Genomic DNA, 25446 nt, shown 5'->3' on the forward strand with positions numbered 1-25446 from the left:
AACTTCCAGGACGTTCCACAGAGGCGGCTGCTCAAACAAGTGTTTATTTTCTGAAACTTACACACTCTGCACTCTTTTTTTAGGCCAAACCAAATGGGCTTGTTCTTTCCCGCCTAGATAACTAAAAGTAGTTTTTAGCTTCCTTTTTTATCACTTATTAATCATCTAAAATGATGTGTTTTCCTATGATCATCTTTAAAAACTCTCTAAGGTGTGAGAACCTCTGCCTTTTCATTTGGATCAACTGACATGGCTCCTCCTATAAAGACTTAACAAGAGGCAGCGAACAAAAGCAACCTAAATGAAATTAAAGACTCCATCAGTGGGACTCTTTAATGGAAACTAATTTAAGTAGAGAAACATCCTTATATTATGTTTAAATTAAAATTAATATGATAATGCCCCACCTTAATTAAAACTTCAACCTTTGCCACATGGCCTTTAATTAAAGAACACCACATTGGAAATATGTAATCTAGACTAAATGCAGAACTATGCCACTTAATTGACAACAAAGCTGAGCGAAATTAATTTCTAGTTCAATTCACTACATTCTTACACAATGCACAATAAAGGTCATGGGAAGACTTGGCGCATTTACTTGTGGCACTGGTATAAAGTACACACCATAAAAACTGCAAACCCCCAAATCCCAATTCCCTCAGAAAGCACGACAAAGCAGGCAAAGGCACAGAAATTTAGCACAATTTAAAAAATCGATCATGGCATCTTTTACTCTTTTTGGAATGCAATGTGTTCTGGAAGAGTTTTAGGCATTAAAACATCTTTGCTCCTTTGTGGTGGGTGACCTTACTGAAAATTCAACTTCATTTCCAATAACGTAACTCCGCACAGAGCACAGGGCTGGGCAGTCAGATACCAGAATCCGGCACTTGCTCGTGTGACCCATGAGCCACCTCCTAAAACTCTAAGAGCTTTGTTTTCTCTAGGGGGAAACNTAACGTAACTCGGCACAGAGCACAGGGCTGGGCAGTCAGATACCAGAATCCGGCACTTGCTCGTGTGACCCATGAGCCACCTCCTAAAACTCTAAGAGCTTTGTTTTCTCTAGGGGGAAACGTTAAAGCTCATCATATGCTTAAAAGAGGCACCCCGGGGGCACCAGGTGGCTCATTCGATTCAGCATCTGCCTTAGGCTGGGGTCATGATCTCAGGGTCCTGGGATCGAGCCCCGCTTTGGCGTCCCTGCTCAGCGAGGAGCCTGCTTCTCCCTCTCCCTCGGCTACTCCCCCTGTCTGTGCTCTCACTCTCTCTCTCTGTCAAATAAACAAATAAAATCTTAAGACAAAAAAAAGGCACTCCAGTAGGCAGAATAATGGACCTCCAAATATACTCACATGTTGGAGAAAAGGGACGACCCTTGTACACTGTTGGTGGGAATGTAAATTGGGGTAGCCACTGTGGCAAACAGTATGGAGGTTCCTCAAAAAATTAAAAATACAACCATCATATGATACAGCCATCCCACTGCCAGGTTTATACCGAAAGGAAATGAAAACAGAATTTCACAGCAATATCTGTACTCCCATATTCACTGCAGTGTGATTCACGACAGCCAAGATATGGAAACAACCTCAGTGTCCACCAATAGATGACTGGATAAAGAAGACATGGTGCATGTACACACACACACACACACACACACACACACAGGAATATTAGTAAGCCATGAAAAGGAAGGAAACCCTGCCATTTTCAACAACGTGGATGGATCCAGCAGCGTTATGCTAAGTGAAGTTAAGTCAGGCAGAGAAGACAAACACTGCATGGTATCACCTGCATGGGGAATCAAAAAAACAGTCAAGCTCATAGAAACAGAGTAGAAAAGTGGATGCCAGTAGGGGACAGGGGAAGTAGGGAGAGATGGGTAAAGAGTACACACTTGTGGTTATAAGATAAATAAGGTCTGAGGGGTACCGTGAAACACAGTGACAACTGTTGATAACTGAAGTTCGCGAAGGGAGCAGACTTAAAACGTTCTCAACAAGAGCGAAAGGATTAACGTGTGAGGTGACAGGTGTATTCGCTGACTAGAGGATGAGAGTCCTAAGTATCTTACAGCTTTGTGAATGACACCTTAGTAACGCTGGGGGAAAAAAGCAGTGGGGATCTGTTTGTAAATTAGGACTGGACTCTACTGAAGTAGGTGGGGATCCTGGCCGCCAGGAGCTGACCCTGGGGAATGGAATGTGTATGAATAAACAACAAAGACAGTATGTGGGGGTTTTTATTATAAAGGAAAGTAAATAAACACAGAAAAAGAAAAAAAAAAAAAGATATTCGATCCAGATACCCGCAACAGGGGAGGTTACTTCTCATGGTAAGAAGGGACTTGACAGTTGTGATTCATCGAGGACCTTGAGATGGGGAGACTATTCTGGATCGTCCAAGCAGGCCTACTGTAATCACAAGCGTCCGTACAAAGAGGCAGCAGAAGACAAGTCACGGAGAAGCAACAGGGGGAAGACCCACAGCCACTGGCAGCTGTGAGGATGGGCAAAGGAAGAGGCTCCGGGCAAGGTACGTGGGCAGCCTCTGGAGGCCGGACAAGGCAGGACAACAGTGTGTCCCCTGGCGATGCTGGAAGGATTACAGATTTGTTGGCATGTTTGACTTTAGCCTCTGAGACCTACGTTGGACATGTGACCTTCAGAACCATAAGATAATGAATCTGTGTGGTTTAAACCACAGCCAAGCCTCTGGTCATTTGTTACAGCTGCAGTAAGAGACTAACAAAGGCACGAAACAGTAAGTGGAAGGAAGGAGCTCAATTATCAAAGGAAGGTGGATACAGAGCAATTTGATTATACAATATTTAGAAGTAAAATGTGGAATCGGACTTTGTGAACATTCTCACTTCTTCTTGTCTCTTAATTCAGTGCCTGTCCTGGGACTCAGCCAGAGCCCCCGCTCAGAAGCAGGAAATGCGCTCAGGATCAGAATCTTAATCCTGTGCAAGCACTAGGCAGAAGGCCCCTGGTCACATGGCATGCTGTCAGACAGCATCTGAGCCTCTCTCAAACCCCAGCCCTGCTTCCCAGAAGACCTCCAGGAAAAACAGTGTAAGGGGAAAACAGCAGAGGGGAAAACAAAGTGCATTTTACTATTAGCCAGACTGGTGTCCCAAATCCCAGCGAGGACTGCTAGGGAAACGAGAGCGTAAGCAAGTGTCCGACATCCCTCCTGCTCCCTTCCCACACTCCCCCAAATCTTGGCATCTGAGATCCTCTAGACAACCACAGGAAACACTGAAAGAGAGACAGGTCCCAGAGTTAGCCTTGCGTCAGACCAGCAACTAGACCTGGAGACAAATAAGAAAAGTCAATAGCACCCCTAGTGTCTGACCTTTCAACACAGCATCCTGTGACCACTAGCAAATTGCAAACTGATCGCTGTGCCAGAACAGAGCCATGCCGCTTCCTCCTCTCCCTCCTCCTTGAGTGCACACCTGAGACAAACTTCAGGGGTACTGGCCCAGCAACAGAATCCAGACTCTGAATCCAGAGCTGGATGTGGCTCAGCCGCCTGCTCACTCTGTGGCCTGGGCTGGTCATCCCCCACCCCCGCGTTTCCTTACTTTAAAACGGGAAGGATGAGGGCGCCTGGGGGGGGTGCAGCATCCAGCTCTTGATTTCAGCTCAGGTCAGGATCTCAGGGTTCTGGGATCAACCTTCAGACTGGGCTCCACACTCAGCGGGGAGCTGGCTTGGGATTCTCTCCCTCTCCCTCTGCCCCTCCCCCCACCTGCGTCTGTGGCTCTCTTGCTCACACTCTCTCGCTCTAAAATAAATAAATAAATCTTAAAAAAAAAAAGGCAAAAACCAGAAATGATGATGCCAACCTCACAGGGCCTCTGTGAGAGAAATTAACACATAACAACCAATAACACACATGATGACATCACATCACTGGAAGCATCTGCCAGTAATGTATGGAATCTGGGCCCTAATAAAGACAATTCTAAAATTAAAATGTCCCAGAATCAGATAAATGACTTTTTGCTAGCTGACAGTTTCTGGATTTCCTTCTAAGCTCTTATCCCTGAATTTGGTGTGAAAAGCTAACATACGGATATACATCCAAAATGCACACGTACACACGTTTACGTTCTTCTCGTGTGGTAGTTCAAAATAACACAAAGATTTTATTTTTTTTTTATTTATTTGAGTCAGAAAGAGAGCGAGCACAATCAGGGGGAGTGGCAGAGGGAGAGGGAGAAGCAGGCTCCCCACTGAGCACAGAGCCCAATGTGGGACACGATCCCAGAACCCTGGGATCATGACCTGAGCCGAAGGCAGACGCCTAACCGACTGAGCCACCCAGGGGCCCCAAAATAATACAAAGATTTTAGTAGTTGCCACAAACAAAGTCTTCTCCCTGAGCCCGCTCCTCTCACTGCTTCCCATACAACCACCACCCCTGCCTCAATGACCCTCTAACTGTGGGGGCTGGGAGAAGGGTCAGCGCCGAGGAGAAGTGTCAAGTTCTCCTTCCGTGAGCAAGGTGGGTACTGTTGGCAGGAACGCACCTGTTCTGTTACAGTCAGAATATGGAGCCTTGGAGGAGTGTTCCAAGCCCAGGCCACACCAGCGATAAATGCCACCATATCCCAGTGTCCAGCACAATGCTGAGCACAACAGATATATGGTGAGGAGGGAACATGGGAATAAACAGGATAGTAAATCTGAGCCATTTATTAAGTGCCACGTGTCAGGCACAGTCGGGGACCTTAGAGAATAATATCTAATCTCTGGGGCTCCTGCCGGGCAGGTAGGAACCCCTCCTCTGAGAAGATGTGGAACACCAACGTTCAGAAAAGTTAAGGAAGTCATCCCAGGACCATAGTGTTCAGACACGCCGGCTCCAAGTCCATCTGACTCCCATCCCTGCGCTCACGCCAATAATCTGGAGTGACTTGAAGGACCACTTTGAGGTCACTGGAAAACGAGCAGCCTGCTAAGTCCCATCTCTATCCTGCTGTGAGCTCTAGGAGTGAGCTAATAATTTCTGAGGCTTAGCACCGAAGTATCTGACGCCTCCCAACCTGTGATCTAGTGAACCAGCTCTCGAACTAGCTTCATCAGGCATATTTCAAGAGGAAAAGTGGGCAGGCCCACTGCAGCAATACGACATGAAAATGTGTGTGTGTGTGGGAAAATGCCTCCAATTCATATTAATGAAAAGTGATGGGCTAAGAAAACGAGTAAGAGATTGTCTAACCTGCCTTCCAACGATCAGAAGTACATCCAATTCAAGCAGGGAATAAAACAAGTACGCGGCATTCAGGACACGTCTAATTACCAGAAAGCACCGGAGTTCTCAGAGAATTGGTGCATCCTGAAGGGGCCCAGGGGACACACTGCTGGCGTTGTCAACCCTGTGCCCTGAGGACCAGAAGTGGGCTGCAGCAGACTTCAACCAGCTCTCAAGCCGGCTCGGCACACCTCTTCCCAGTGAGTGACATCACACTGGTAGCTTAAAATGGGCCATAGCAGAAATACCTCCACCACAGAAACTGGCAAACGCTGTCAGTCAGGTTCCCTCTCCCTGCTCGTCGAGGGAGGTAAACATTTACAGAACACTGTGGGTGGATGCCTGAGCTGCTGCCATTCCAAGGGGCTTCTGGAGCCCACTGAACCTAACCCAGACTCCATGGAGAACACCATGGTGCCTTCCCTCAGAAACCTACAAGGAACAGAAACATCTCGGCCTTTTAGGCCCCCTTCCCTACCTCCCACACAGCACTGTGTACTGACATCCTTCCCAAATCCCTGAGCATTGTGGATAGGAGAACCTTTGTCCACAGCTGATGGCTTTGCCTGTGTCCTACCACTTACTACGGCTGATGGACAGGGAGTTCTCAGACTTGGTGTGGGGAGGCTAAGCATCATCTGGAGAACGATGCTCTCCAGATCTACATTTTGTTCACCGTTTGTTATTACGTTATTCCAACACATATTCTTCTATATCAAAACAACAAATTATAAAGTCCCGTGAAGATATTTTTTGATGAGCAGAAGAGAAACACAAAACCAGGCAGGGGGAGAAATAACTTGAAACTAATCAAAAGAAAAGGAAGAATTCCAGTGGTTCCTGAGGACCCAGCATTCCAAACACAGTAACTGTATCCATCCCACTTTGCCCCTCCATTCTCCTTCCTTCTTCCAGACAGGGGAACAGCGTGAGCTCCATGCTCTTAAGATTCCTAAGCTGCGTTCATACAAACCAGCTACCTGATTTTAGAAACTAGCTTCCTGTCATAACACAATGGTGCAATGTCTCTTATGAGCTGAAAGACATGTAGTTGTTTCCTTCCTCAATACGTCTCCTGAAGGGGGCACTGGAAATATGTATGTATGTATACACACACACACACACACACACACACACACACACACACACGAAAGAAGACCAAAAACACCCCTGCGAAGATGAAAATTAAAACCCAGACCATGTCAGGGAATGTCAACTGATGACCGTCTCAGGAAGCTAACTGAAAACGTAGGGCAGGCAACAGTTCGGCACTGCAAGGCAATGATGAAAGTCTGGAAGCAGAGAGCAGTGATAAGATCATCAATCAGAGCCCCACGCTTGTCCCAACAGCCACAGTAAAGGTCTATTTCCTGCCAACCCACCCCGACAGTGTGAAGGAATGCTAAAAGGAATGTCTAGCCTGCTTCTCGAGAGATCTACGGTGACTCTAAGGCAATTCATTCTCTCCTCTGTGATTCCTGGATGGGGGTCATCAAAAAGGATGCAATGGCTCTAGAGATCTTAGACATTTTCAGGAGGAAAAAAAAAAAAAAGAATGAAAATGTATTGAGTGCCACTCAGGTGTTCTCTCATTCGACCCCGTCGCCATGACGTGAGGTGGCCGCAATCAGCTCCATTCTTAGGTGAGGGACTGAGCTGGGGAGGCTAGGTAACTCGCCCGAATGCACAGCTAAGGGAGGAGGGCACAGAGGCGAGCCAGGGCCCCCCCAAGACACCATCCCAGTCTCCAGCTCCAGGAAACGGTCATTAAAACACAAGGCACACACTCCCCGTTACCCCAGATGAATGGCTCTAAAATTATCCCGAGTTTTTATGCTGTTGTCTATTTCCATACATCAGCCCTGTCACCGAAAGTGCTGAAGGATTCAGTTAATTCATTTGTTGTATATTAAGATTCATTTCATGGCGATTCCAGTGAGCGGAGCCTCGCGCTGCACCAGGAAACTCAGAGCGCCCGCAGCTGCCGCAGTTACCGTCCCACGTCCATGCTTACTGGGGGCAGGTTTCTAAAACGGTCTTTGGTTTGAAAGAGTCACAGGACTCAGGAAGTAGTAAAAACTGCTGTACTGTATGCGGCGATCATTTTTTTAGTTGAATTAGTGAAGCACAGATATAAATACAACAGCACTTCTCTGTCTGGCAACAGCACATAACCAAAACCTTCTCAAACAGGATGATGTGATCATTTACTGAAAACAGCAGCAAAAAAAATCTCTCCTATTTTTCAAAAATAGTAGCAGTTTTCATCCTTTTTCTTGAGAGAGAGAGAAGAGGGGGAAGGGCAGAGAGAATCTTAAGCAGGCTCAACCCTCAGTGTGGAGGCCAATGCAAGGCTCCATCTCAGGACCCCAAGGTCATGACCTGAGCTGAAATCAAGAGTTGGAAGCCCAACTAACTGAGCCACTCAGGCATCCTTCATCTATCGTCTTTAGTTTAAATGTTCTAAATGGTTTATCCTTTTCAGGCTGAATAAGTAATCTGAGCACTGCATTAATATTTTTGGATCATTGAAAGAAACTCCAATACAAATACGTTTACGATAGCATTATTTAAAATTGCAACAAAGGAAAAATCTGGAAAGCCCACAATGTCCAACAGGAGCATGGCTAAATAAATGGGGTCCTGCCACTTGATGCTAGATCCCAAAAAGCCTTTGGAGTTATAATAGGGAGGCCATGTGTCAAAAAAAAACAAAATGTTCACGTTAGCCATGAACTTTCATTTCTGAAAAAGGTACATAAAGACAAAGAACAGAAGGCAATACTCAACGTTGTGGGGCAGGTAGTAAAATCTGTTGGTAAATTATGACTTTTTTCATTTCAGATTTCCAGGAAGGCCATAAGGAATGCTGATACACCACAATGGGGGTGGGGGAAGTGGAGCACGACGATGGTGGTGGTGAATGAACAAAAGGCCCAGGGATCAGGTCCGAGCTGTACGACGTCCCAGCTCCACCCAAGGGACACGCTGCCTACCTTGCTGGATGAGCGCGTCGGCCGCCAGCTCCCCGGTGCCCACGTTGGCGTACTCCTCGTTGGGGTGCTTCCGGTTGTAGTGCCGCTTCAGAGAGCCGGATATGTTACAGGAGTAGTGGCAGTGGGCACAGCGGAAAGGCTATAGGGACAAGGAGGATGGGTTAGGGAAGGGGAGCCCAGGGGAGATCGAGCCCCCAAGGAAGAAGGCGTAACTCGCCCGATGTCCTCCTCCGCTAGTCTCCCACCCCGCGCGTCTGACATCCCCAAAGCCCGTGACCAGCAGGCCGCCCCCTGAGGATACGCTTGGGGAGGAGGGGGCACAACTGCAGGATGCTGAGGCCTGCCTCTGCAGGGACCGTGCAGGACGCCCCCAGAGCAGGCACGTCTCTGCTCAATTTGGTTGCTTTCACTTCTTGTCTTATTTTGTCCGCTCCAGTTCTTGTTCAAGGAAAAATAACAAAAAAGCAGTACGGTAACCTATCATTTTCCTTTTTTTGTTGTTGTTCAAGTGAATGTCTTTCAAAATAGCTCCCCTCACAATTAATTCCCTGATGTACTTGTTTAACTAAATCATTTCCTCCACAGGATTTCCCTGCAAGCACGTGCATATACGCAAGTATCCACCCACAGCTGTCCACCATTAGGGAAATCCACCTGGTCAGTCTATTTCCAACTCCCTACACCTGGGCAGGACAAGCACTTTCAAGATAAGGATGCAATGGGTTATGCAGCCTTGTTGCCACCTTGCATTGCTTTGGGGGGGCTCAGAATGAGTGGTGGGGAGAAAAGGGGTGGCTGGTCGGGCCCCGTGGGGAACACAGTGAGATCTGGCCATCGGATGAGTGAAGGATGGATATCGGGATCACAATCATGTCCCATGCTCTGACTCCCAGTCAAGAAGGTATAGGTATCCCTCTAAACCACGTGCTCTCCGACCGTCCAGCAGAGTGTTACATGAATCCTAGGTGTGCATTCAGGACCGTTGGGGAACACAATCAGCTTGCTGGCCCTCAGGAATGGGAAAGAAGGAGCAGTCCATGGCGGTCGCAGCTCTCAGAACAGTACAGGGGGTTCGGATAGGACAATGGGACATGCTGGCTTTCTCCAAGGTTCTGTCCTTGGCCCTGTTCATTCTCCTGCAGTGGTTCCAGTGGTCATGTTGACAGCTTGATATATATCCAGTGGGGATCTCTCCCAAACCACAAACAGGAATTTTCCACTGTCCTCCAGGTATCTCTACAGGGATGCTCTGTAGGCCCTCCAAACAAACATACATAATTTCAGACGCACTCTCTTTCTGCAAAATCAGCTCACCACCTGAAGGCAGAAACCTGGGCATCATTCTAGACTTTTCCTTTTACTACTCAACTAATGACTGAGTCTTGTCCAGGCTTCCGGAGAAACCTCTCCAGAATGCACCCTGTCCCTCTGTCACACCAGCACACAGAAAGGTGCCATCCTGGCCTATAAAGGAAATGTTGTTACTCCCAAGAGGGCCGTTCACAGAGAGAAGGACACGGGAAGTCAATCCCGGGAGAAAGCCTGAAACGTTCCCTAGGGACCCCACTGGTCACGGGCTGCTCTGTGCCACACCGCACGTGCCACACTCGGCCCTGTGGCTCAGCCCATGGGACTGAGCAAGCAAAAGGACCTGGGACAAAGGCAAAAATTAGCCAGGCTCTCTCATCTATCTACTGAGCAGAGAACAAGACGTCTAAAATGCCAGGATGTGATTATTTGCAAAATTAAAATAGAAGCTAAAACATTTTCAAGTGCTTTCATCTCCTAAATAGGCAAATATTATGAAATTGTTTTTGGAACATTGGCATTTACACAGAAATCAAAAAGAACAATCGAAAATGCTCTAATGCCAGCACGGAGTGGTCAGTGGGCATAAGAGGGAGGAAGGGGCAACCACAGCAAGACCTGGTCCTACAGATCTAACTCCAGGCTCCAGAGACAATTTCAGGCTTCTTGGGGCCACGAAGAGCAACTGCCTTGTGAGGGTTCCAACTCTTGTATTCCCCGGCCTTGCATCTCGATAGAATGGCTAGTGAGGAGAAAAACTGCCAAAATGTGAGCGGACAGGCAAAAAATGTACAGGTGAGCCCAGTTGTGATGGAATGACTACCAATTTGTACCCAAATCTTCAATTATTAAAGCTGGAAGAGATGCTTTCAAAGACTGACCAATCTTCACTCCACGAGGACGATGCGTTCTTCTGTAACCTCTGATAGCCCGTGATCATAGCCTTTGGTAGATGCAGGGAGGTCAGCAGCCCCTTAGATGCTCGCCAGCACTGAGGGTCAGAGAGGGGCACCGCCCTGCCTCTTTCCCTCAGGGCCCTTCCACGGCCTCAGGCCACTGCAACCTCTCAGTGAAATCAATCACCACTAAAACTTCTGCTCGGGGTCTTTTCCCTGCAACTGCGGTCATTGAGCCACAACTGGGCCCTTCACACAAAACAAAGACCTGTGAGGAGGCATTGCCACGTTTCACCAGGGAATTCTGCTGGGGCCGTCACAGGGCTGGGGACAGACGCGGAGGAGAGGACAGATGACCTCTCTACGCCACTGGCCGGACATACAGTCTGACTGCACAGTTAATACTGCAAGTCTTGAAATGTTATTTGTGAAGCTCGTACTTACTACCCCCCTCCTGTGAGTCAGGAACTATGCTCTCACCCTGGGCATACAGTGCCGGGAGAGAGAGATCTGTGATTCTCTGAATTCACACGGGTTTGGGGATGCAGATGTCAACCGCAGAGTGAGATGCTATCTAGGCAAACTAAACCAGAAAACTTGGTTGGTGTCTAAGCCAGGTGCTGGCAGATAGCAAATGACGCTAGCTCTTCGAAGGGAAGTTAGTTATTAAAGCTTTCAGGCCAGAATCTGCCCAAAAGTTAGGAGAAAATACAAGCAGCTACAACAGCGGAGTTCGTGTGAAACAAAACATCCAAGTTCTTGCTGTGGCCAAAATAAACCGAATCACCCACAAGGTACGCCTGCTGTTCAGTGTTACACTGGAGCTATTAAGAAATGCAATCAAACATCATACTTAATGACTGTTTTAGCTAACATACACAGAGCGACCACAGACCAGGTCGTTCTCAGTGTTTTGCATGGAATAATTCCTAGGAGTCTCACAACCACCTACTCCGGTAGGTATGATTATCCTTCCACAGGACAGATCCCCTTCTTACAGAGGAGGAAACTGGTGCAGAATGGTCAAGGAAGTCACCAAAAGTATTGCAGTATCCCAGCCTGACCAGTGGTCACTGGATTTTGGGCCCCAGGCCCAGCCAGCCATAAAGAAGTGATCTGATCTCCCATTTGCCAGTATTTCCTGAAAAACTATCTCCCCTGGGAGCTCCATCAGGAGGGGCACGGTGTGGTATTCTTGGATTTCCCAGACCTAAGGCAGCCCAGATCTAACCACCAGCTTCTACACATGAGAGGCGCCACGGTGGGCTGGGAGAAAGGTGGGCAGTTCCTGGGCAGGGACTGCCGGGGGTGGAGAAGACGGCGGCAGACAGCCACCAGATCACAGTGGGACGTGCCAGCAAGGTGGCTTCAGGACACGTGTCTCTGCCGGGTGTCTTCACACTTAGAATTCCCACTCTGGAAGTTAATGGAGGGTGGATTTGAAAGGAACAGACTGGAGGCAGAAACCAACTGTCTAGTTGTTGCAGTGGTGAAGACAAGACATGCAGATACATCTATGATACAGACTTAAACAGGATTACAGATTATATATCTTTATATAGATATATATATAGATAGATAGATAGATAGATATATCTATCTATATATATATATATATATATATCACGGATAAATAATACAGATATTTTTATAGGGCCTTAAATTAAGAGTGGATCAAGAAAGTGGAAAGAGAAGACAGGCTTTAAGAGAAATGGGGGTTAAAACCAGCCAGACCCGAAGACTGAGGGGCAGTGTGGGCAGAGGAAGGTGGGTGCCCTCAGGATGACCCCCAAGTCTCCAGCGAAGACACAGGACAAATGCATTGCTCCAGCTGTGGAGGGAGTTCTGTGGATAAGGAGAGAGGGGACGGTGTGAGCACAGAACTCTGGACATCCAGGCAGGTGCTTCCAGAAAGACAACAGAGAATGAAGTCAAGTCCTAACTCAGAGGAAAGTTCTGAGCCATAAATACAGACACAGGCGACTAGCCGAGGCCCTAAGGTGGAACACAGCCGTCAGGAGAGGACGTGTAAAGTAGAGAGAGAAGCGGCATGAGAACAGCGCCCTGGAATATGGGGAGACAGGCAAGAGGATGAGCTGGTGAAGAAGGACAAGAAAGAGTGACAGCAGAGGAATCAGGGGTGGGTGGAGTCACAGAATCCAGGGAATAATGTCTTCATGGAGGGAGGGACAGCAGAGTCAAATGCACTAAGAAATCTGCTAAGGGAAGTCCTAACAAGGGTCTGTGGCACCAGGATTTTAGGGGGTGGGCACTAGTGGCCATAACAAGAAGAATCCCAGTAACATGCTAAGCACAAAGGCCAGGTCAAGGAGAGAAGCCAAGGGGCAGAAACTGGGTTTTGGGTCGGTCATGTTTCCAAGATGTTTCGAGAATCTTTCTCTAGAGGTGCACTGAAGATCATCCATCTGAGTTGAAAGAGAAAGTGCAGTTGAATCTGTTGAGGCTAAAAGAGTTCTCAGACTTATGTCACTTTTCACAATGGGAGGATTTACTGTTCTGGTTCTTCAAAAAGGAAGACTGCAAATAGGAGATGACAGGCTGTCCTATCTCACTCGTGAAACCAGGCTCTGAGAAATGTGGTTAGAAGGCCTCTAACTGCATGCAAGTGAGGCTAACCCAACTTGCCGTCAGCATCAAGAGGAAGGTTTTACAACAGATGAGAAGCTGGTGATGAGGTGATGTCCAAGGTTGTGACACTGGTAACCAACTGCAAAGCACAGGATGCCCTTTTGGAGGCAGGGAAGGGTGCTCTGCTGGCTTCCAACTGCGGCAAGCAGGAAGGCCCTTACCAGGCAAGATGGCGCTGTGTGTGGTCTGGGGAACCAAGTATGGCATACGGTCATGCAGCGACACCAAAAAGCTCAGGGATCAAGACGTGAGCCTGGCCCTTGTGTTGGGCCCACAACTGTCTGGGGAGGATGGAAAAGGGGAATGGCCCAGAAGAAGGTTCCAGATGACTAGCAGGGTGAAACCTATGACCACAAGTCATGACGTCTTAACCTTAACTTGTTGATGTAGAGATAGAGACAAAGACAAGATAAGGAAGGAGACAAACCACAAGTCTAACTGGTATTTAAGTGAATTTGGATTCAAAATCCAGGAAAAGATTATACAATCGTTACAACCTTTATTAAGTGGGCTGATTGGTACAAGAAGGTTTAGACGATGCTTGATGGAAGCCGGGCTATCGGAATGCGGACACCTTGGCAGCACAGAGGCCTGCCATAGCAGTTTACATCATGCACAGGTAGAAGCGTGGTGTTGGAAGGCGTGAATGAACCAGGAGCTGGGAGACCGAGGTTCGGGTGTTGGGCACACCACTAACCAGCTGGGACACCCCAGCTAAGTCACCGACACCCCTTGCTTTTGATTCCACATCTGTGAAATGGGAAAACAAACTTTCCCTGCCTACCTGACAGGGTTTCAGTGAGGTGCCGAGAGAGACAGAGAGACACAGAGAGAGAGAGAGAATGAGTCTGCTTTGAGAAATAAGACATATCAGGCCTCAAGACTGCTGTACTTCATAAGTTTGTACGTTCACATTTGCTACCGTCATCCTCAGAAGCGCCTCCTGCCGGGTGTCACCGTACTTCCCACCTTCCCTCCTTGAGAAGCCCCCTCTCTGTACAGCCCATAACCCTCCCAAGGAGGCTGCTCACGGAGGGCTGCATCAGGATGGGCCTGAGGCTGGAGGCGGGCCCCCCACCACAAGCACCTTGTAAATGTCGACTCTCATTATCGCTGTGATCGTTTTCAGAGTCAAAGGTTACAGCATAAAATGATAGGAAAAAATCAGAAAATTAACCATGAAAAGCAAACACTACCAACAGGAAAAAACCATCTCCCCAGGATTTACAAAGAATAATCAAGTGTTAGTTACACAGGCAAAGAAGAAAAGCTGAAGAGACTGTTACATTTTTGTTTTCTGAGGCCAGGGCGCAGGGGGCGAGGGCACTGAAATCTCACTGCTTCCCTCCCGGGAACCTCACAACCAGGGACGAAGGGGCAAGACACAGTTTCAGAAAACTTTCTGAGCACACGGAGGGTCAGGGGGTAGCAGGGGCTCCTGACACGGGCCCTCGGCTGAAAGCTAAAACCACCACAGTCCCCAAACACCAATCAAGGCTGAGCGAGGCCCAATCACTAACCAAATCTGCTGCTGGGACAGCTGCGTCCACCTCCTAGCAGCACGAGGGCCACCGTCCACTAGTCATGCAGCCTCAGGCACTGACCCGAACTTCTGGCTTCTCAGTTTCCTTCTCGGAAATCGGGGCCAGGAAAACACTGATGGCACGTGATTACTGGGGGGCCACAGAGGTTACACAGATGGTGAGCAAGTGTTCAAAACGCCTGCTCCGTCATCACCACCACCACCACGCGGGGAGGCTACAGTGTCAGAACTCACCACTCTGTGGTCTTTTCCCACCCAATACACTCTCAGAAAAGAGCCGCAAAAAACTAGGCTCACCCACCTGCATCCCCAGGCTCTCCCGGGTGCACGCTCCCTTGACACTCTACGCAACAGGAGGTCAGAGGTCACAGTCCGATGCCACTGTTCCCGTGAGGTCTCCCCTCTCCCTGCCCCGGAGCCGCTGATGGCTTTTGAATGGTTTGCTTTTTATGGCATTTATTACCTTCTAATGTAACAACCAATTTACTTATTCTGCTTATTGTCTACTCCCTCCCTGAGAATATAAATGGCAGGAGGGCACAATTTCTTTTGTTGCTTTTCGGTCTGTTTTGATCACTGTTACTACAGCACCTAGAACAGTGCCTGCAGGGAGGAAGCTCAGGCCTACTTAAATGGAGCTGACCGGTGAACACCCCCTCCAGACCCGTGCTTTATGGTGAAGGCTGCCAGGTCCCGGATTCCTGCAGGCCTGGGAGAATTCGGAAGGAAACATCAAAGAGTGAGCAGAGAGCACAACTAGGGCTATGTATACATCATACACTTTTCTTCATACATTTCTACATTTTCCAGGATTTCTAGAATAGAATGCATGTTTTAAAGTAACTAGGAACATCCAAATGTTAAGATTAAAAAACAAAACAAAACAAAACTGGCCCTAGGCCCTGGGCTTGTCTTTTTCCCAAGAGCATCTCATGAGGAAGGAGAGCGCCTGCACAGGGGCTCAGTGTCTATGGCTCAAGGCCTGAGTCTGGAGACCTTGTCTCCTACCAAATCCCGCAGCCACCGAGATGGCCAGATGGCCCACACTAGTCTCCCGGCCTCCTTGCTGACCCTTCTGTAGTCCCTTCCCGAGAAATATCATATAAAGGTGTACACCAGACGCGCCTTGTCATGTCTCTGCTCAAACTGCCCAATGGCTTTCACCTGCACTTAAAACAGCCCATGCCACCTCCCTGCTGGGGCCTGCGACTTCTCTGACCACGACCCTGTCCACATGCAGCCTGCATCACAAGGCCCCAACAGCACAGGGTCCCTTCTCTGTCTGCCCTCTGGGCAGAACACCCCACTAGCAGACCGTCCCAAGGCGGCACAGCTGTGGACCAAACTCAAGTCCCTGATGGGTCTATTACCGGGACAAGTATCTACATCACTCCCCCCGGGGCCTTCCAGGTCTCCTGAGAGCCTGTGGGGGAGGGGAGACGTGCAGAGCCACCAAGGACCTCACCTGCCCCCTCTCTTCAACACAGTCGGCTGCTCCAACCTTTTCATTCCTCCGGATTCCACTCATGCTGTCGGATTCCACTCATGCCGTCGGGCTGCTCCCTCTTCCTTAACAACGCTCCCCCCGCTGCCTTCCTCTACTTGGCTAACCTCCAGGACTTTTTTTTTTTAATAATATTTTTTATTATGTTAGTCACCATACAGTACATCCCTAGTTTTTGATGTAAAGTTCCATGATTCATTACTTGTATATAGCACCCAGTTTGGGACCCAGGTGGGTCCCCCTACAGGTGTTTTATGAGGCGTCCATTTCTGTCCTCTGTCATTGTCCTCCTTCTACCTGAGTGTCTGGGGCAGACTCTGTCTCCTCTCAATAACCTCAAGAAAGAACCCACTACCCTAATACTGCATAAACCGAAGCAAGAGGGGATGTGCTTAGTGTAGCAGGTCATACAACACGTGTGTGCAAACCAGACTTTCCTGAACCAACAGGCCAACCCACTTGCATTCGGCACTCAGTCTTTTTTTTTTTTTAAGATTTTATTTATTTGTCAGAGAGAGAGAGCGTGCGCATGCAGGGGGAGTGGCAGGCAGAGGGAGAAGCAGACTCCGCAGGGAGCCTGATGCAGGGCTGATCCCAGTACCCTGGGGTCATGACCTGAGCCAAAGGCAGCCACCCAACGGACTGAGCCACCCAGGCGCCCCAATCCACTCATTCTAAGCACAGCCTCAAATCCTAGATCCCGAAAGCATGAGTCATGGGAGGATAAGAAATACACGTCCCCTCCCCACTTAAAACAAGACCTCCCCTTTGCTCTGAAAGAAGATAATGCTACACTTCACAGATTTTAGCCAAATTTGATGAGTTCAACATTTTCTTTATTCCCAAGTTACCAAAAATGTCTGTGCATTGTCTTGTAGGTCATAAGAGGGGAAACATTCACCAGACAAGTTCCTACTCCTTCTTCAGAAGTCTTAGCTCACAGGCTACTCTCTCCACCTTTACCTCTGAAACCTTCCCCAAGTCCCAGGAAGGCGGGAGGGCTCCCTCTCCTCCGCTGTCCACCCCCACCCAGCACCTGCTAAACCCGTGATGCTGACCCAGCTCCAGTGTGACTAATACTGGCCTCTCCTCCAGCCCACGGGCTGTGGCCCTTTAAGAGCAGAATCCACACCGGACACGCTCATCTGCGCCCCCTTGGAGCCAGTGCAGGGCCCGCACAGTGGGCCCCCTACTACACTTGGGTAGCTGAATGAGAAAGAAAAGCACCTTCCTCTTTCTGTTAGTGATTCATGTGAGGTTAGTCCCCCAAACCCTCCCAGCAACAGAAACTAAAAATCTGGGTAAGACCTTTTTTCAAATGACGTTAAATTTAAGAACTTGATTTTTTTTTTTAAAGATTTGTTTGAAAGAGAGAGTGCATGGGGAGAAGGGGCAGAGGGAGGAGAGAGAATCTCAAGTAGACTCGGCCTTGCGAGCAGAGCTCAACATGGATCTCAGGCCCTTGAGATCACGACGATGCGATCACGACCGGAGCCAAAACCAAGAGTCGGATGCTTAACCAACTACGCCAGCCAGGCACTCCTTAAACTTAAGAACCTTAAAAGGCATTGCATAGAGGGGTGCCTGGCTGGCTCAGTTGGAAGAGGATACAATTCTTGACACTGGGGTTGTGAGTTTGAGCCCCATGTTGGGTGTAGAGATTACTAAACAAAAACTTTAAAAATAAATAAATAAAAGATATTATAAAGAGTGGGGAAAACCACAGACCAAGCGATTAGTATTCACAACATGTGACCAAATAATAGCCACAGCCAAAATACAGCTGGCCCCTTAACAATGCAGGACCGAGACGCCAACCCCACACAGCTGAAAATCCACATTCAACGGCTGATTACCCAAAAGCATACCTACTAACAGCCTATGCTGACCGGAAGGCTTACTGATAACATAAGGCTGAGTAACACACACTGTGTCTAAGTATTAGACACTGTATTCTTAGAGTAAAGCTAACTTGAGAAAAGAAACTTAAAATCATAAGGAAAACACATTTGCAATACTGTATTCATTGAAAACAAATCTGCATGTAAGGGACTATGCATTTCAAATCCACGTTGCTCAAGAGTCAACTGTATATAAAGAATTCCTGAAAACAAGTAAGAACAAAACCACCCAACAGGAAAATGGAAAAGTATTTGAACAGTATACCAAAAAAAAAAAGAGAGAGAGAGAGAGAAAGAAAGGGAAACACAAAGGACCAAAAAATAGATGAAAAGGGCCTCCGCCTCAATGATCATGCAAAAGAATTAAAACCACATGCAGGAGGCAGTGTGTGCCCACAGGGCTGGTGATTCTGAGTGTTCGCACATGAGGTGTGGACCCCGGCTGCTGGTGCGGCTGGGTGCAACCGCTCTGGAAAGCAGCGGGACATCGCCTGGTAGCGGAAGGCCCCACGGCTCCGCGAATCCTCTCCAGGCATGGTGACACTGGACAATGTCGAGGACAAAGACACTGGGGCGCACACGCACACAGCGCAGAGGAGCAGAGCTTGCAGGAGCGGCCCAGAAAGAAGCCAAGCGTCCAGCTGCAGTGGAATGGCCAAGAGCACCAGGCTGAGGCCACACAGCAGGGGACCCGTCACATGGTGGAGCGCAACACCGCAGGGTGGGGGAGGGGAGCTACAGGCAAGAACACTGAGCAGTCTCACCACGTAATGTCCAGCAAAGAACCCAAGTTCAAAACAATCAAACCTGCAGAACAACATAAATTCCACATACAGATCCATACAGAGATATAACATCAAGTTCAAAGGCGTGCCATGCCACGTTACGTTGTTTAAGGATGCGCACATGGAAAGTAACAGCACAGAGAAAACAGAAAGGTAACTGTCAGAGAAGTCAGGCTAGTGGTCGCCTCTGGAAGGGAGAAGGGGTGCACTCACGTGCGCTCACATCACAGTCGTCCGTCACACCACAGGTTCACACGTGTGTCATGTTCTGGACGGACGTTCCATCTCACAGTACGAAAAGTGAAAACTGAACCGATGATTAAATGGGTAAATATGCGACATAAAACACCCTCTTTGCAAGCTTTTCGATGATCACAGATAACGCACATAACGTGCCTAGAATGACACGCAGCACCCAACCAGCGGGAGCCGTACTTCATATGAATAATCGAAGGACAACGCTCACAGCCTGCCACGGAAGGCGGCTTTCAGGTTTACTGTCTCTCATCTGTGTGAGGACGGTGAATCTGGAACACGGCCATTGTTGTCACACATCCACCATGACCTAAAATGTCCCACGAGAAGCCTGTGGTGGAATGTCTCACTAGAGACCCGATGACGGGCTGGGAGGAAATACTAAGTGTAACTCTGGCACTGCTGGCCTTAAATCAAGTGACACAAGGGGAGAGACAGTCTTGGATTACGCAAGAGCCTCCCCCGGGCTTCGGTGGCAGGACACCTATGACATTTATGGCAGCACTTGTACGGCGCAGAAAGCCAACAGGAAGATGGAGTTGCTCTCATTAATGACCACGGTGGCCATCGACTCCCCAAAATGCAAGCCAGCACCTCGCCACCCTGAGCAGTATGGGATCCCAGGATCCCAGTTACACCTGGGACGGATGAAGCATTCCATCCAATCCAAGCCTGGACAGCCTCTTCCAACAGAGGCCTTGCCTGGATTTTACTTCTGGAAAGCGACAGTCACAACAGATGCTTCCCCACCACTGGCTGTGGAGAGCTCTGCGGCCCAGGACCTTCCTCACGACCTTTGAGTGGCAGGGCTTTCTGGAGCCAGAGAAACCTGCGCTTGGCCAGGATTCCACTGCCAAAGCGCTGCACGCCTTGGGCACGGTTGCTCGTTCTATCGCGAGGAGTACTGGTAACATAAAAAGGGCAGCGGCGTGGAGATGCTCAAACTCCAGTCACCATGCTGTTGCTGGTATTCTGATAATAATAATCGACACTGTTACAGTTTCATGTGCCAGATACCATGATAAGCATTTTAAGTTGTACCTCATTTAATCCTCACAACCTGCAAGGCAGGATTAATAGCTCCATTTTATAGACAAGGGATTTGAAGTTTAGTAAAACATTGAGACTTGCTGAGACTTTCCACACAGACACTTGGGGCAAACTGCCTCATTCAAAGGAAAGGTGAGAGCAGTCCTTTTTGCCTGAACACTTGCATTTAGGGTTTGAGAATGTCCATGTTTACAATCTGGGGCAAGAGAAGATGTCTGGGGCGAGGAGGGGAGCCCGAATGCACTGGGGATGAGGACTGGGGTCCCTGGGTCTCTAGCACATGCCTCACAAGCACCTTGGGAGGACACATCACTTCTCATCTTCCAGACGGGGAGGCAGAGGCCCTGGGAGGTTAAGTGGTTTGCGGAAGGACATACAGTCAGTCACCAGGAAAACCCAGGGGGTGAGCAAAGGTCCGTCTGGCCCCGAAGTGCATACGCCAGCCACTCTCCTGGGCGGCAGGCTCCCTGCCCACAAGCCTGCTGCAGACAAGCACCCTTTCAGGGCCATCTGCCTGTTGATGAACTGAACGGACGGATTCTGCAACTTTTCCTCTTACATTTTCAGTTTTGCAAATGGCTTTGTTGCCAATCACAAGATCAACAAAATGGTACTGTTTTCATGGTCGTATTTCCAGCACATACAAGCTCTGGTGGCACAAACCACTCACCTTTCCATCCCCTGGCCTCCCCAAAATTCCTGCCTCAGGGACCGGGCTCTGCATGCCTCCCATGTGGACAGCCCGTGGAAGAGCCTGCCACCTGCTGCTCCCTCCAGAACTCCGCGTTAGACCGAGTTACAACACCGCCTACTGAAGAGCCCTCGTGCCTGCATTTCCATAGATTTCCAGAGAACACACCAGAAAAAGATTACCCACACTCCCACTGACAGGAATCTCCACTGAGAGATTTCTTGAACGTAATACAATAATGAAGCAAGGCTGTCTGCGCCCGACACTCGAAAACAATACACTTTCAGAAATTAAATCTGCTCTTTGCTAAAAGAACAACTCCTGATGGGCTGACGGAGCCCGCACATCACGCAAGGCCTGACTCCCCGCAGGGTGCCTACAGCATCTTCTGCCCTTGGGACCACGCTCGGTCTCCCAGGGACTGAGCATCTCCCTTCCAGAGCAATGACGTGTGTTCTGTCTCTCTTTAACCTCACTACTCCTCGCTGCTCTGAGAGAAGGAAAACACTGTGGGCTTGAGGCCACCCAGTGAACGGAGGACAGAGCGAAACTCCAAGCTGGGCCAGCCCGGTAACGGAAGAGTTGTTGAACCCCGTGTCTTTGTGGCTAAAGGCCTTCGAAGGAGCTCAGAGTCCCACCTTTACCCAGCTCTCTTCCAGGACGCATCTGCTCCACTGAAGTTCTACAGAATTTATTCATTCACTCATCAGGTCACTCAACAAATATTTACTAAGTGCTCCCTACATGCTGGGAAGAGAACACAAACTAAAACACAGTGTCTCCCGAGCTTAACATTCTAGCATCCCAGACAGGTCATACATAGCCCGACAGATCAAGCACCAGGGAGCAAAGCAAAGCATGTGAAGCCAGCCCGGGAGGAGATGAGAGACTTGCATGACGTCCAAGAGAAGAGCGGTATGGGGAGCGGGAGCAGGTGCGAGGCCAGGCGAGCGGCTGGCCTGCAGGGCATGTGCGCAGCGAGAGCGGTGGGCTGCATGCGGAGGACGGGGCGGACAGGGGGCCTCGCGCCAGATGGGGCAGCCACGCGGAGCCACCTGAAGGATCTGAGCTGTAACTCTGAGGGTGCTCAGAAGCCATGGGAGGGACAGATATTCACGGGGTTCACTGGACCATTTTTTCTACTTTTGGATTCTCTGATAACCAGTATTTACCAAGTTTTTCACAAAACCTAAGTGCTGGGAGGCACAATGGGGCAAGAAGAGGAAGGGGTTCAGTGGTCGAACACATGTGAGGATCACTGCATGCCATATCCCTGCCACACGACACCTATAGCATCCCCAGGAACTCGTGCTCCAAGGAGCACACTCTGGGAAGCTGAGCTTATTCCGCCCTCCGCCCTCCTACAGGAGTCGGTGTCACCCCCCAGGCCAACCATGAGCTCCCGGAGTCCAGGGCCCTGGCTTACATCCTTCCATCTCTGTCGGGTTGCCCCCTACAACCAACAGGAGTACTGGGTACTACAGACTCGCAAAACAAAACACACAGAAACAAAAACTCTGGCTGGCTGCTCTCTTCAGCCCCCCACTCAGTGGTACACGTGCCCATGAGAAACTTTTCCACTCAGAGAAATTCCTTCACGTGGAATCTCTGAACTGCCAAGTCCCATTACCCACACAGTGCCATCCAGCAAAGCCAGTGGCCCTTTTGGAATGTTCTGGATGAGGACATGGGCCGGTAGACTAAGTGTTCCCCACAGCCTGCTGACAGTCATTTCAGCAGGGCCACGTGCAGGCCCCTCCCCCTGCAGCAAGAGAAACACCGGGTGGGTCCAGCGCCAAAGACTGCACCTGCACCCCGCGGCTGGGAAGGGAGCCACTGAAAAGGAAAAATATGCGTCCTCATAAGAAAAGGGACCAGGACTGTAAAAACTACAAGACACACGGCGAGGCTTATAAGGGAAATTCCCAAAGAGCAGCCGCATCCGGAATATTCGCTCCCTCAGCAGCTCCTCCAGTCCACGCTCAGGAGTGAACACAAACACGTGTGGGGACTGGTATACTGCCCCCAAACGACATCCACACGAGCGCCTACTGATGCACTGACAGTCACAGTGGACAGACAAGGGGCAAAAGGAACACTCGGGCAGAAGCAGAGACACACACACAAAGGAAAGGGCTGCATCCCGAAGAGCACCAGGGGCAAGCGGCCTTCCACAGACGCACGGTCCTGACGGGCAGGCTCTAAAGAGATTCGCGGCAAAGATTTCAAAGTGGTGCTATCGGTGTGAGTGAGAATATCAACACCCACCCCTGTCCCACCGGCCACGCACAAGCCAGCCCACCGGGAACTGCACGCCGCGGTCCGCAACTGCGAACCTCAGGCAAGGCCGCCCCGCACCACCTGCGCAGGAGAGGGGCCTCGGGGTTTGTCTGCGGCCCTGTCTCCTCAGGATTTAAGAGCCTGAGCGCACGAGGCTGGGACTTCGTTCCCAGCTCGGCCACGACAGGGACAAAACCAAGCCTGGGGTGAAGGAGCCAGAGAGAAGCAAGCCAGGTCCTCACATCAGTGAAGAAGCACAAAGCCGTCTCCGTTATAAAATAAGGCCAGAGATAAATTAAACAATTTAAAAGAATAAATGTTTTTAAACCGTAGGATACCGCAAGTTCAAGAACGGCGCGTGTGGAGGCAATTACCTCATCACAATAAATAACAGTAAATCAATCCACATTAATTGCTTTTCGTGCCAGAGCTGGAAGACTCTTCAGCGTTCTCCGATTACTGATTTGTTTGTAATCACTTGTGCTGTCAAAAATGCAAAGAATATACCACTCACTATTAGATGGGATTTTAATTTAACATAGGACAATCCAATTTCCATTTTTTTCCCGGAAGTACTTAAAAAATCTAAAATACAAGGAAGCCGAAGACGGCATCACAGGTTTTTAGCAGACACTTCAGCCCCAACAATTTAATGATCGGCTGGCCACCTCCCACCCTGCCGTGGCCCATCTTCCTCCTCAAAAAACATGTACACACACACACTTGAAGGAAAACACAAAACCAAAAAAAAAAAAAAAAGAGAGAGTGTAATCTTAGATTCTTCACTTTCATGCAAAGTAAGAACTAAAAAGCAAAACAAACACCACCCACAGAAACCCTACACTTCACTCCTTACCCTCTCTACCCCGTGGTTCAGTAATTTCCACTGAACTTGGGAAATGTTCCTCCTGCAAAATTCACGCTCAGTCAGCTTAAGGATCTTGCTTGAGTTCTGACAGCTACACATGTTAACCACAGGCTTATATAATCAAAGCAGTGAGGGGGGAAACAGGACAAGGGGGCAAAAATGTCCCTCTGCTTGGGATGACAACGAGAAGGGTTAGAGTCCTGGATGGAGAGCAACTTTGTCTACCAAGAGGCAGGGATCAAAATCCAAGCTCCACCACTTACTGATTACATTACTCTTGAGTGTGTAACTTAGCAGATGCAGGCCTCAGTTTCCACATCTGTGAAACGGGAATATTAATACCTACATTACAGAGGGTTTTGAGGGCAAAATAAGGAAACATACATCAAATATCTGCTGTAATGTCCAGCACATGACGATTATAAAAGGGACCAGTCCACCCGCCTTCTCTATTCTGGCACTAGACAGTTAAACATTCACCCTCCTGCTGGAACTGTCTGATGGAAATATGAAACCATCTCCCACGTAACGGGAGAAGTTATAGTAGGAATAAAGCCATGAAGCCCCACTCCATGCCAGGTGCCTTGGCTTTCTGAGGGACACCGAGAACTTCAGACTCAGGATGGATCTGGACTGTTTATAAATGTGTGGTTCTAAACATTCTGCCTGTTTGAGATCACTTCCCTACTTGCACTCCCTTGCTCACGAAGTTTCTCCTGGAAACCGGGAGTAAATTCCTTACACAGCCACATCCCAGCTGACCTCATCCAAACAACACCTTTGGCCAAGTTAGCATCTAAGCCCCTTATGGACTCTGTGAGCTCAGCTGCCTGGTGTCTTCTGCACACATCATTTGTTTCTGCCTCACGTGGATACACTAGGAATATCTTTGGGACTCACTGCGTTACCGGGAATGTGACGAGGGCAAACACTAACTCCCTCTGATTTGTGACTACCAGTCACCCAGAGAACTTTCTGGCTCCTACAGGTGTTCAAAGCTCTTAGTTTTTACATGATAGGATAATACTATATTAACCCAATTAAAACATGCTTTTACAAAAGGATGGAATTGGAATAATTAGCTGCTCTTCTGGGTTCTCACAGAACTTAGTACACAAACTTCTTATAGCAGTTCATACACTTACTGTGGCTTTTTATGCACGTAGGGCTCTCCCCAGACTCGCAAGCTGGACAGAGGCCTGGCTTCATCCTGACTCCTCTGCCCCTGGCAGAGTAGCTGGCACACAGTGGGTGCACAGAAAAGGGGGTTTAAAGGAATAAGTAAACATTTCAGGTTTTGCATAAAAAATTCAGATGCAATTTAGTACTTCTTATACCTACCCTGTCTCTTAAAATTTTGTATGTTAAATTATGGTATGATGCGCTCCACATGAAATACCTAGGAAAAGCTCATCAACGATAATGAAATCAACTATTGAAATCTTC

General features: G+C 48.8%; 1 protein-coding gene across 5 annotated transcripts in view; it reads right to left on the reverse strand.

The window, feature by feature from the left end:
- Positions 1-25446, reverse strand: part of ZFAT (zinc finger and AT-hook domain containing) — a 291267-nt gene that overhangs the window by 150141 nt on the left and 115680 nt on the right. For all 5 annotated transcript variants that reach the window (XR_004627936.1, XR_004627937.1, XM_034668647.1 and 2 more), the window contains one exon: positions 8271-8409. Coding sequence is in view for 3 of the 5 variants with exons in the window: in XM_034668647.1 (XP_034524538.1) it covers positions 8271-8409 (139 nt within the window). In the remaining 2 variants the exon portion in view is untranslated. The remainder of the gene's footprint in view (positions 1-8270; positions 8410-25446) is intronic.

This window comes from Ailuropoda melanoleuca, chromosome 9 (genome assembly GCF_002007445.2).
Source record: "Ailuropoda melanoleuca isolate Jingjing chromosome 9, ASM200744v2, whole genome shotgun sequence".
Classification (NCBI taxonomy): domain Eukaryota; kingdom Metazoa; phylum Chordata; class Mammalia; order Carnivora; family Ursidae; genus Ailuropoda; species Ailuropoda melanoleuca.